We start from the raw sequence: 13,050 nt of genomic DNA on the forward strand, positions 1-13,050 counted from the left end.
GCACCAAAGCACAGCATATTCTGTTTGTGACATTTTATTGATGCTGGGGGGCAGGGAGGAAACCTAGAAGTGTATGTGGGGCCAAGGGGCCCCAGGTAGGGACAGGGCAGGTGTTGAGGCCTGGCCACTACTGGGCAGGGAAGACAGTGTTGCCACTGAATGCACAAGGGATGAGCTGCTGTCGGTACTCCAGGGGCAGGTGCCGCTCCACGAGCACATGCAGGGAGACTTGGTCACTGACCAGGCCCTGCCTGCAGCAGAGGAAGATAGAGAATGAGAGAATCAATGCCAGCACTCCCACACCCAGCACCTCCCTGCTTCCATCCACTTACCTTCGCATCAGCAGCTCCAGGTCCTCTGGCCTCACAGTCTTGCGACCAGCATGAGCAGCAAATACCTCCAGGTCGTCACAAAGATGCTGGAAATACTTGTCCAGGCTGCCAAGAAAGTAGGGGTAAAACAGACTGTTCATGATCTGAGGGGCTTCTCTCCCCACCCCAAGTGTCAAGGACTCACCACTTCTCCACCATTTCCACAGCCTTCTTCTCCATAGGCATCTTAGCATAGAAGCTAAAGAGTTTCGCATAGTGGTTCAGTCCAGTCTTGTAGGGATCTTGACGGGGTCTGGAGCCAGGGATTCGGGGCTTGGGAGGAAGCCTGGCCGACAGAGGCTCCGGAGGCTCTGAAGGTAACCTAGGGGCAAGGAGTGAACAGAGTTAGCTGAACTGCTGCTACCTAAAGAGGCCGCTAATCAAACATAAGTCTTGCTGGCTCCTGCCAAGACTGGGGCCCTTGTGCTCCTTGGCCAGGCTGGACCAACAGCTCCAACCATTTCTGGGGGGCAGTGGGGACAGGGGGCTATGTAGAAGCCTGGTCTTTCCCTGGGGCCCCAACCCTCCACAATCTGGACACAATGTCCCAGTCTAGCCTCATCATACAAACCAGTACTTGCTCAGGCCCATGATCCTCAGGCTTTGGCATGGACATTCCCCCTACTCAGCCCACTCTGCCTGTCCCATTCTGCTAATCCGCCTCCAGGAAGCCTTCTCTGACTGCATACTAACCTAGGCACTTCCCCCCTGCCCAGGCTCCTCTAAGCCCCTGCAAGCAGGCACCAGACAGATGTGCTGAGTGGGCCCCATCCAGCCCACCTTAGGGTGCTCTCCTGGGTAATCATCTATATACCTAAAGGAAGAGTGATAAGAGTGATAACTCTGTGGTACCCAATGCCAACCTCAGTACCTGCCCCCTTCCAAGAGGCCCATGTGGAACAGGGTCGTGGGATCTTACACTGCAGTGCTAGGCGGTGGAGCTGGCTCAAGAAACTGAAGTCGCCTGGCCCGAAGGAACTCTGGGGTGCTGGAGGCCAACTCTGGGCTTGCTGCAGAGGAAGGGCAGGGTTACAGAGGGCACAGGCCAGACCATCTCACTCAACCCTGAAGGCCCACAGCCTCCTTATCCTGTTCCTCGAGGGCTCCATCTAGCTCCAGCCAAGCAAGGGGCCTTTCAGAGTTTCCCTGGCCCAAGACCACCTGTGCCCAGAAACACAAGCCAGGTAAGCCCCTCCTCCAAGGCCAGGGACACAGCTGTCCCTTACCCACCCACCCCCTGATCCCTGCACTGGGCCCCTTACCTGTTCTACCAGAGGTGTCTTCATCCCCTGAAGATCCTTCTGGCTCCTTGGCCTCGACAGCCCCCCAGGATCCCTCTGCTTCGGTCACTTCTATGTGTCCTTCAACCTCTTCTGCTCTGGCGGATCCTTGTGCTTCTGCTGCCTTCTCCACTTCCCTCAAGCTTTCTTCCATTCTTTCCTCTGCCTCCTCACCTACTCCATTCTGTAAGGGCTCTACTCCATCTTCTCCAGAGATATTACTGCTGATGTTCGGAAAGCCCATAGCAAGGGCATCAACCTCCTCCACCTTTCCTGCCAGAAGCTGGGCTGCTTTCCCAGCACCTGAATCAAGGGGAGAGAATATAGGCTGGAAAAGCAGTAGGCCAGGGCTGTAGCCCTGAGAAAGGTAAAGATGGAGTAGTAAAACCCAGCCTAGCCCATCAAGGAAGGAAGAGGGCCAGAGGCAGCCCCAGGGTACTGGTTTGGAATCTCCTGGCCCAACACTGACTCTGCTCTTGGATGGAGGGATCAACAGCCCTCCAAAGGGACTCGGGGGTGACGGGGTACATGTATGGGCCTGAGGAGGAAAAAACACCAATGCCAATTCTTGCTTAAGCTAGGCTTGGCTCCAGGTTGCGTGCCCCACATACTCACCGTTGTTCTGCAGCCCAAGCCCACTGCTCCATGTCCTGCGACTGGCAGCCCTCTCCACATCTTTAGCCCCAGAGTGAGAGCGGCAAGGCAGGGAGTGGTGCACACTGGGGGAACGGCCAACCAAGGGCTGGGAGAAGGGCTGGGTGTCCTCCAACACTGTGTCTGTTGGCAGAGTAGCAACAGGGGTTCTGAGGCTGTCATCTGGAGATCAGGGTCCAGTTGGCACTCAGTGTTTTGCACGCCCACCTGCTGTTCTGCTAGCCAGTCACCAGGGCCTGGGTAGTGGACCCACAAGCTTGCCCAAGTGGCCCTCAGAGAGAGAAGACTGAGCCTATTCTAAGCCTAATCTCCCTTCCACAGCTCTCCTTGCTTACCTTCCTGCTCCTTAGCCTGGCATTCCCAGGCTCCATAGGTTGCCCCACCCAATCTGCTCACCCATGCCTCCATTCTCCACTTCTCGTTCAGGTCCCTCTGCCTGCAATCCTTCTCTTATCCTGGTGAACTTGACTTGTCTTTTGGAATCAGGCTCCCAGGTCAGCTCTGACTGAACAGCTGATCCTGAAACCTAGCCTCTTTTAACCTCCCAATAAGCTCCAGCCACCATATCACACCCCTTGCCTACCCTCAGTCCTGTAGCTCTTCAAGGATATGGGGTCCTGGAAGATACTGAGGGACTAAGACTGGGCCCCCGGAAGACAAGAGGCAATTTACAGAAAGAAAGCAGAAAGTCCTCATAAACCTACTGGCCAGGCTTGCTCACTGTTCTTGACTCAAAGGAGAGAGGAGCAACCCTGGACTCAGCAGCACCTCCCATCAATCATGGGGGGAAACTTTCCCCACAGGCCAGAAGACAGAAATCTCAACCTTACCTGGAGGAGCCAAGGCCAGGGAAGTATCTCGCAGATCCTGCAAAAGTGTACCCACATCTACAGCTCGGCGGGTAGGAGGTCTGCGGGCCAAACCAGGCCTCTTCACTGATTGTGTTTGCAGAGGTGTGGCGAAGGTCAAGTTGAGGGAGCTGATGGGAGGGACAAGGCACAAAGGAAAGTCAGGTACCTGAGGTCCAACCACCCTCCCCCACCCCAGGAGTCCCCCAGCTGCCCCGGTGCTCTCATCTCTTAGAACCCAGCCACCATGCTGTGAGCATGGAGCAGTTATGGCCAGACTGCATTCTATTCAGCACCCCCTTCCCCAAGCCTCTCCTCCACCAACTCCCGGAACAGGCAACAGCACCTGGTGAGGGAAGAGGCATCAGCATTCCCATGAGGCTCTGCAAGAGGATGTAAAAAGAAACCATAATAAGTTACCCAGGCCTCTCTCAGTCCTCCTCAGTCTCTCCAGAGGACAGAGAGGGTGGCCACAGGTGTTGTCCAGGACCTCACCTTGGGAGGGAGGCAGTCCCAAGTCCACTCCTTGCTGAAACACTGACAACCTCAGTCTCTGCTTCCTTCTGCCAAGAGCCAGCAGACCTGGAGCCAGGGTTGTGGGGGGCTCAAGTTCAGGAAGCTGCAGCTCCAGGCTACAAGGATGGAGCTTTTCTCAGACAAGCCAGGGCACCCAACTCCGGCTCTTAGAGCCCCAAGAGGCTCCCTGACTAGTAATGCCCAGCAGCCTAGCCCAAGGAGGGAATTTACTGCACCTGCCCCGACCGCTTTCCCGTCTGGAAGCCTGGACCACCTGCGGTGCCAGCACTGGCTTCACCACTGACTCTGGCATTAGGATGGAAGATTCCGGGGCTGTAGAAATAGCAAGGAGAGAGTGGAGTTGGCAGGGAAGGCTGCCCTAAATGAGAGATATCACAGGGCTGGTGCCTGATTCTCACTGCAGGCCAGTGCTCACTCACCAGTTAGTAAGATGTTCTTCAGCAGAGTCCGGGGTGTCTGTTCCTCCAAGTGTCCACTGGCTTGAACATGGGCCAATCTGTCAACAGACTTTGGGTAAAAGCATCAAGCAATCAATTTGTTCCTTTGCCTTGACAGTCCCTCAAGGTGGGCTCCAGAGCAAAGCTATAACTCAAGAGCCCCCGAAGGCAACCAGAGCCCTGTAGTGATCAGCGGGTAGAGCACTTACCCTGGCTCTATTAGAACAACGCCTGGCAGTCGTCTTTGTTTGGCTCCTCAGCCTCCTAGAGGAAGGTGTTTGAAGCAGGGCTCTCTGGACACTGTGTAAAGAGCAGCAACTGTGAGAATTATGTAGGGAGGGTGAACTAGCGACGGGTCTTCGTCAGGGATCTTGGCTGAAGTCCTTTACCCTCAGGGACAGGGACCAGAAACCACTTGCCCTCCCACAGCCCTATTCCCAGTTCTATATCAACAGGGTTGTGGATGAAAGGGAGCCGAGGGGTATGGGAAGAGAGAAGGAATATGATGACCCAGCCAGAGAGAAGGGCTGAGGAAGGCTTCACTGAGGTGACTACAGCAGAAGTAGGGATTAACCACACAGATAAGAGAAACAACTGGAAATGTATCCATTCTAGACACTAAAACAATTCAGGGATATTTCAATATTTTTAAACCTTTTAAGTACTAGTCAGGGTCTGACAGCAACCTCCACATGGGTCACCCCAGCCCTACTCTCTCCAATCCAATCCCCTCTCAGATTCCAGAACCACATAAATGTTCCTCTGGCACAACTCCCACCTCATCACTCACAGGTCTAAAACCTATAATGAATGGCTTCCCATTGTCTATAAAGGAACTGCACTGCCCCAGGAAGTCAGCAGATGCCATCTTCCACCCTCTCTGCACCATAAGCTCACCACAGCCCTCACCCACTGACACTCCCACCACGTCAGGCCAAATTCGCTGCTCTCTAGCAAAGCATCTTTCCAGTTCCTGCCTCCTGACTGCTACCCAGGCTACGCTCTGCAACTCCTTTCCCATCTTTCAGCTGGGAACCGCTTGGGAGACTGTTCAGGGCAGATGCCTGGACATACTCTGGAGAAAACTGGCCTAGAGAACATAGCAGAGGTCCAGATTCTGAGCACCTATCCTTCGCTTCCAGAAGCGGACCCCCAAGGACGCCTGTATAATTGAGCTCTGAGGTCCCGAGCGGCCTGGAGTCTCAGGGGTGGGCGCACAAACAGCTGACCCGATCCCTGCGAGGAGAAAGGAGCCTGTTCTCAGAGCCCTGGACTCTGCTCCTCTCCGAGACTCAGTTTCCGTCTCCAAACAGGGTCAGCTCTGGACCCCATCGCCCACTCCCTCAGGTTGTTCTTGTGTTGGGGCAGCGCCCTCACATACTCAGTCCGAGCACTCCGGGGTCGCCGCGGGGTGCGAGGATCCGCTGTATCCAGCACGCGCCGTAGCAGCGTGCGCGTCGTAGGCTCGCTGTCCCGGCTATAGCTGTCCGCCATCGCCTCAGCAGCCAGCCCTCCCAGCCGCTTCAGCAGCTGGCCTTCAGTAGCCGCTTCAGATCACCGCCTTCCCGCCGCCACATTTAAGCCAACTCTCGCGATGCTGCTGAATTTAGGTCAACTCTCGCGAGGCTGCCGCACAGCCCCACGGGAATTGCAGTTCTAGTCCTGCCGCCGGCTTCGCCCGGTGTGTACAGTGGTGGTAGCAAACGGGTTTTGCGGGCATCCTTACCTTGAGCCTGGGCAAGTATGTGCAGCCAGTCGAAGTCTCGGTTTCCTCACCTAAGGTAAGGTGAGGGTGATAACCACCTAATAAGGGTGTGTGTGTGTGTGTGTAATGAGTCAATTAGATAATGTTTAACTCAGGATCTGACAAGTAATAAGCCAGGTCATGAATAAATAGCAGGGACTATTTGTGAGAATGTCTCTCATTCTCATCTCCCTCTCCGAAGATGAGGAGAGACACATTTGGGCCAGGAAAAAAATAACTGTATTTTATATGTGACCTGATCAGATTTGCATTTGCAAAGACCGATGTGTCTATAGGACCTGTATCTATCACAAGAGATCAGTTTGCGGGCTTAGAGGCTAGTGGGCTGTTTGTGATCCAGCAGAGATGTTAAAATCTCCAAACATCAGCAATTCTGAGATAAATTTCGGCTCTCAAAAGTTCTGTTAATGCTGGAGACTCCATTACCATATTTTCACCAATTGACAGCCCCCTGCCCCCTTTCTTACATTTTAATGGGAATTGAAATAGAACTTGAGCTCTGAGTTTCCTGTGGAGTTCTCCTTCATGCTCCTAAATTATGTGTAAAGTTTCAGATACTGGCAGTGGCGTGGGCATATTTGTGCTTATGTTAAAAAATAGAGCAAAGAAAAAATAAGATTCTTGCTTCTCAAAATTAGAGAACTGCAGAGGAAAATCATATCAATATTCCTCGTCATTTAGATCTGACCTTTGTGTTATCTGGCTTAAATTGCTAGCCCTTTGCAGGCACATTTCCGCGATCACTATCAACCACCTAAGTGCAATATTTATTTATTATTTGTAAAGCTTTGGACTGGATAATATGGAAAAAACATTAAAAACTTTTCAAAACAATTTGAGAATGAGCTTACTTTTCACAGCATTATTTGTGTTTGCATAGATTGTCTTTACTGTGTTTACACGATTGATTAAACTTTATATTTACTATTTGTCAAAAAAACAAAACAAAACACAGGGACTGCCCTGCTGGTGTAGCGGTTAAGAATCCACCTGCCAATTCAGAGGACATTCGAGCCCTGGCCCGGGAAGATCCCACATGCTACGGAGAAACTAAACCCGTGCACCACAACTACTGAGCCTGCGCTCTAGAGCCCGCAAGCCACATCTACGGAACCTCAGTGCCACAACTACTGAAGCCGGTGAGCCTAGAGCCCGCGAGCAACAACTACTGAAGTCTGCGCGCCTAGGCCCCGTGCTCCACAACAAAGAGAAGCCACTGCAGTGAGAAGCCTGTGCACTGCAACGAAAAATAGCTCCCTCTTGCCTCAACTAGAGAAAGCCCGTGTGCAGCAACGAAGACCCAATGCAGACAAAATAATAATAATATTTTATAAATATTGTTTTTGTTTTTGTTTTGCGATACGCGGACCTCTCACTGTTGTGGCCTCTCCTGTTGTGGAGCACAGGATCTGGACGCGCAGGCTCAGCAGCCATGGCTCACGGGCCCAGCCGCTCCGCAGCATGTGGGATCCTCCCGGACCAGGGCACGAACCTATGTCCCCTGCATCGGCAGGCGGACTCTCAACCACTGCGCCACCAGGGAAGCCCCATAAATATTGTTTTAAATAATAAAACACTGGGGGAATTCCCTGGTGGTTCAGTGGTTAGGACTCTGCGCTTTCACTGCCGAGGGCCTGGATTCAATCCCTGGTCCAAGAACTAAAATCCCACAAGCCGCGTGGTGTGGCCAAAAAACACAAGAAAGGAAAACCAAAACCGAACAATCAAAAAAACTGGGGGCTTCCCTGGTGGCGCAGTGGTTGAGAGTCTGCCTGCCCATGCAGGGGACACGGGTTCGAGCCCTGGTCTGGGAAGATCCCACATGCTGTGGCGCAACTAGGCCTGTGAGCCACAACTACTGAGCCTGTGCATCTGGAGCCTGTGCTCTGCAACAAGAGAGGCCATGATAGTGAGAGGTCCGCGCACCACGGTGAAGAGTGGCCCCCGCTTGCCGCAACTAGAGAAAGCCCTCGCATAGAAACGAAGACCCAACACAGCCAAAAATAAATAAATTAATTAATTAAAAAAAAACCACACAAATAACCAAGGATTACATTGGTTGTAAACAGAAATGCAATGGTAATGTTTGGGTGTTGGGACCAGAAAAATAGTTCTTTTTTTCCCCATTGTCGTTTATGTTTCTAGAACATTTTAAGTATGGGTCTGTTTTACAATAAAGAATAACAAACTTGGACTTCCCTGGTGGCACAGTGGTTAGGAATCCGCCTGCCAATGCAGGGGACACGGGTTCGAGCCCTGGTCTGGGAAGATCCCACATGCCGCGGAGCAACTAAGCCTGTGCACCACAACTACTGAGCCTGTGCTCTAGAGCCCGCACGCCACAACTATTGAAGCCCGCGCACCTAGAGCCCGCGCTCTGCAACAAGTGAAGCCACTGCAATGAGAAGCCCAAGGACTGCAACAAAGAGTAGCCCCTGCTTGCCGCATCTAGAGAAAAGCCCGTGTGCGGCAACAACGACCCAATGCAGCCAAAAATAAAAAGGAATAACTAAAAAAGTGACAGTTAACTTGGAGTGCTTTTGCAAACTTTTAAAAGGCCCGATCTATTTTGTTTTTATATCAAATAATTAGAAATAATATATAAACTAGGCTTCGAATTCATACCCGTGGTCTGTAATCAGAAGAGAAAAAAGTGAGGAAGGAGAGTCAGGAGAAAGGGTGAAGAACGGCAAGAAGTGGGAGAAACGGGGAACTCGGCAAAGGAGGGCTAGCTTACACGTAATTCTCCATGACGAGTGCCTGGCCTCCTCTCTGGTTTTCCACAGCTTCTCTTGCCCTTTAGAACACTTTCCCCAAGGAAGTCGAGGGAGTGGGGAGGTGACTTGTTACAATACAAATCCTGTCCAACCTCTCGTTTAACACCCCTCCAACAGTTCCCAGTCACCGGCAGAATAAAATCACAAATCTTTTAACTTGGCCCAGTTTGTTATCTTTCGGAGCTTCTGCTATTCTGGCTACCCTTGAGGATCCTTAAGGGCAGAGCCTAGCTCCTTCCTGCCTCAGGTTCTTACAGGCTGGTTCCCGGGCAAAAACCAGCGACTCCTCCCTAACCAAGCTTTTCGTGGATTTTTTCTTCCTGGGCCTCCGCCTCCCACTTCTCCCTCTCCCTTGTTGATTTTTTTTTTTTTTTGTAGCGTTTATTTCTGTGATTAGACATCCATTAGTGTGCATTCATTCACATCTATTATCCAAAAGTCTGACCCTCATCCCTCTATAGTCAGGCCGGGTCGGTATGGTTCCTGCAAGGTTCCCAACTCCCTGCACTATGCTCGGTGCACAGTAGGCGCCTAGTGATGACTATGTTTAGGTCAATAAGACAGTCAAGGCAAGCGGCATCTGAGTCGGGGGAGAATCTCTAATTCAGACAAAAGGGCTCCCTGAGGTCCTCTGGGGCGCTGAGGCTTAGATCCTTCCTCCCCTCCCCCGCAGGAATGCCGTGGACTCAGCAACTCAGGGTTGGGGTACCGCTTCCGGCGAACAACACAACCTCGTCCGAATCCTGGTCCGCTTGCAATCCGACCTTTCCCTTAGGCGGCGCTCCAGGCCGCAGCCGCCAAGTTTAGCGCAAGGCATTTCGGGACTTATAGTTTCCGTGGGCACATGCCCAGGGCGCTTGCGCACTGGAGAGACGCGCGCCGCCCAACCCCCATCAGGATTCCAGGTCCTTGCGAAGGGCGCTCCAAGCGACAGAGTTCCAACCGAATACGCCTCTCTAGTCCGCCGAGGGTGAGCCGTGTAGGGGAAAAGTCCGCTCTACGTGGGCTGTCGCGGTGCCCTGCAAAGAGACCGGAACAAGCGCGCCCCGCTCCGGAAGTGAGCGGCTTATGCCGCGGTGCATTGTGGGGGGCGTAGTCCTCTTTCCCAGGCGGTCCTTCGCGGCGTCCCTGGGGCCCACTCTGGAGCGCAGGCGGGCGGCTGGGTGGCTGGCTCGGCGCGGGCCGACGGGAGGCGTATTCTGGGCACGGGGCGCCGGGCCAGGCCGGCCGCGCCGGGCGGCAGTAGTGGGAGGCTGCCGAAGGCCTCGCGCGGTGCCGCCCGTCGAGGGGCGGGCGGCGGCATACCGACCGGGCCGTCGAAAGGCTCAGAAGGCCGGTGGGCTGGGCCGGGCCGCGCGGCGCAGCCATGCCTGGCTTTACGTGCTGCGTGCCAGGCTGCTACAACAACTCGCACCGGGACAAGGCGTTGCACTTCTACACGTTTCCCAAGGACGCTGAGCTGCGGCGCCTTTGGCTCAAGAATGTGTCCCGTGCCGGCGTCAGTGGGTGCTTCTCCACCTTCCAGCCCACCACGGGCCACCGTCTCTGCAGCGTTCACTTCCAGGGCGGCCGCAAAACCTACACGGTGCGGGTCCCCACCATCTTCCCGCTGCGCGGCGTCAACGAGCGCAAAGTAGCACGCAGACCCGCGGGGGCCGCAGCCGCCCGCCGCAGGCAGCAGCAGCAGCAGCAGCAGCAGCAGCAACAACAGCAGCAGCAGCAGCAGCAGCAGCAGCAGCAGCCGTCGCCGTCCGCCTCCACTGCCCAGACCGCCCAGCTGCAGCCGAACCTGGTATCTGCTTCTGCGGCTGTGCTCCTCACCCTTCAGGCTGCTGTGGACAGCAGCCAGCCTCCGGGATCCGTGCCTCCGGCTCCCACCACTCCCACGGGAGAAGATGTGAAGCCCATTGACCTGACGGTGCAAGTGGAGTTCGCGGCCGCAGAGGGCGCAGCCGCCGCAGCCGCTGCGTCGGAGCTAGAGGCTGCTACGGCAGGGCTGGAGGCCGCCGAGTGCCCCATGGGCCCCCAGTTGGTGGTGGTCGGGGAAGAGGGCTTCCCTGATACTGGCTCCGACCACTCGTACTCGTTGTCGTCAGGCACCACAGAGGAGGAGCTCTTGCGCAAGCTGAACGAGCAGCGGGACATCCTGGCGCTGATGGAGGTGAAGATGAAGGAGATGAAGGGCAGCATCCGTCACCTGCGTCTCACCGAAGCCAAACTCCGTGAAGAACTACGCGAGAAGGATAGGCTGCTGGCCATGGCTGTCATCCGCAAGAAGCACGGAATGTGAACGAGTCCCCTTTCGGCCTTCGGGACTCCCAGACTCCTGCCAGCTTAGAGGGACCTGAGGCCACCGCTGTTGAACTCCCTCATACTCCTGGGGCACTGGTTGGCAGTACTGAGCCTTAGGGCAGCTGGACTCTTTTGCTGGTGACCAAGCACCCTCTCTTGTTTCTTCCTGAAGCAAGGTCCTGAAGTCTGGGATCTCAGACTCTGCACTGGTGACACCAGCAATTATGACTTTGTCTACCCCTCCCTACCTTCACTCCCCAACCCCAAGTTTATGTTGCAGGTTCTGGTTAAGCAGAGGCTTCAGAACCACTGAACTTGAAACTTATCCCCTAGGGATGCAGGCGAGATGCCCAAGGACTGTGGCTTTGGGAAAACAACTGAACCTTGAGTTTGGCCGGCAATCAGAGACAACTCTTCTGTGTGTAGTGATAAGAGATCCAAGTAACATCAGTTCTACTTTTTGTGCTTTTCCTTCCCAGGTGCAGCCTGTGATTCTGATGGGGACTGGCAGATCTGTGCCTCTGCCTCCTAGGACCTCCCTCCCAGGAGGCCATCGACAAGGGGATCTAGGTGACCTGTTGATGGAGATCCAGCTTGCCAGGGACTTAGGTCTATCCTGTTATGTTTGCTACTGGTTACAAATTCTATTTTCTGTACAATTAGTCAGACTAAAGTTTTCACTGTGTTTGTTTGGCAAAACAGATTAAACAGAAAGTAAGGTTTTTATTTGGGTTTCGCCAATTTATTTTTATAAGGACTCAGCTAAGGGTCCCTGAAACATGGGGAGATGGACTTCCTGATAGGCCTCCACCTTCGCTGCCTTAGGTCTCAAGGACCAGGCTGACCCTGAGAGTAGAGATGCTTCAGTGACTAGGTTTCTCCATAAAGAGGCCCTAAGCACAAGGACCCTGGCCTTATAAGGTCTTTGCAGAGTTCCAGCTCACCCCGAAGAGTTTGGAAATTGCACCAAATGGTCCTGGTTTGTCCATGGGTTAGCTCCCTGTGTCCTTTCAACTGGGAGAAGGAGCAACTGAGAACTAAACTGAATTGTGGCAGCCCACTTCTCTGAGGGTTTTGAATTCCTTAAGAATTTTCAGCTGGAGTTGAATTTTGCTCACTATTTTAGCCCTTAGGCCTAGTATGGTGTCTGGCACACATGGGCACGCAGTTACTTAAATCAGTGAAGACCGTAGCTGGAGCCAGCCATGGACTCTTATACAGATACCTTTGACTTTGGTACACTTTCATTGTGAAGGAGGTGGATCCATAGAGGACTTTAAGCATAGGAGTTGGAATTGGTGACCCTTGACTCATTTTCTTGGCTGTTAACATCTTTCTTTAGATTGGATATTGTAGCGGCAAGGTGACATTTTTATTTATAGTTCCAAGTAATTTAGCTCAAAGCTAGCTACAGATGCCTTTAAAGCTAGCCATGTTTAACATGGGTGTTGGGGCACAAATGGACACTTATTGGGCTCCATAAAACATATGACTCCTTTCTCTGTTACTTATGGAAAAAGCCACTTACCTGGGGTCTTTCCCTGTGGTTTCAAACTGGAATGACTCTAAAATTAATGTCTCTCTAATTTCTGCTCTTCTTCTGGTCCCTTGGCACTGATTTGAGAAACAAGTCTGTGGTGGGGAGGAGGGGTGGGAGATAGGTTGTGCAGTACCTAGATGTGGAAGGGACTGTATCTCTCCCTTCCTAGGGTTAGTTCTGGCTTGTCCTAAGGTGGTGGAAGCACAGCAGTGACCTTCCAGGCCAGGTGGGACTGAAGCCCTTTATGGGTAGGTATTGGATCAGTTGCTCAACTGTCCCCACCCTCCTTCATTAGGAGTGAGGACTTTCCCAGGCCCAAGCCATGCTCTTTAGTGTGTCCTTTAGCTCCTGTGTGTTGAAGGGACTTAGACTGTTTCAGCTTTGGCTCACTTGAACCTCTCAGCAGCACTCCCAGGACAGGGTGAGGGCCAGACTGGCTAGGACTCTCTGGTGTCTGGATGTTGTGAGCACACAACCTATCTGGTGTTTTAGCTTCTGGAGGGGAGGAGGACAGCTCAGAGCAAGGGAGGTCCTAGATACACCACAAGC

General features: G+C 53.3%; 2 protein-coding genes and 1 long non-coding RNA gene across 4 annotated transcripts; 2 read left to right on the forward strand and 1 right to left on the reverse strand.

Moving 5' to 3' along the window:
- Positions 1–18: 18 nt before the first annotated feature.
- Positions 19–9,702, reverse strand: CENPT (centromere protein T). 2 transcript variants are annotated; one of them, XM_067721271.1, is made up of 13 exons: positions 8,630–9,702; positions 4,337–4,427; positions 4,110–4,197; positions 3,906–4,002; positions 3,649–3,785; positions 3,500–3,536; positions 3,136–3,284; positions 2,267–2,428; positions 1,634–1,954; positions 1,291–1,381; positions 517–693; positions 333–437; positions 19–251 (listed from the first exon to the last, which is right to left on the reverse strand). In XM_067721271.1, the coding sequence occupies exons 1-13, from the start codon at positions 8,641–8,643 to the stop codon at positions 128–130; spliced, it is 1,593 nt and encodes a 530-aa protein (XP_067577372.1). In that variant the 5' UTR covers positions 8,644–9,702; the 3' UTR covers positions 19–127. The 2 variants fall into 2 exon arrangements, with proteins under 2 accessions (XP_067577372.1, XP_067577371.1); XM_067721270.1 differs by lacking the exon at positions 8,630–9,702 and adding an exon at positions 5,509–5,735.
- On the forward strand, positions 5,703–8,413 carry LOC137215702 (uncharacterized). The gene is made up of 2 exons (XR_010939380.1): positions 5,703–5,908; positions 6,848–8,413. It is a non-coding gene; the product is annotated as an uncharacterized lncRNA (long non-coding RNA).
- A 113-nt stretch (positions 9,703–9,815) lies between the features above and the next one.
- On the forward strand, positions 9,816–11,687 carry THAP11 (THAP domain containing 11). The gene has a single exon (XM_067721272.1). The coding sequence runs from the start codon at positions 10,036–10,038 to the stop codon at positions 10,957–10,959; it is 924 nt and encodes a 307-aa protein (XP_067577373.1). The 5' UTR covers positions 9,816–10,035; the 3' UTR covers positions 10,960–11,687.
- The last annotated feature ends 1,363 nt before the right edge of the window (positions 11,688–13,050 follow it).

This window comes from Pseudorca crassidens, chromosome 20 (genome assembly GCF_039906515.1).
Source record: "Pseudorca crassidens isolate mPseCra1 chromosome 20, mPseCra1.hap1, whole genome shotgun sequence".
Lineage (NCBI taxonomy): Eukaryota > Metazoa > Chordata > Mammalia > Artiodactyla > Delphinidae > Pseudorca > Pseudorca crassidens.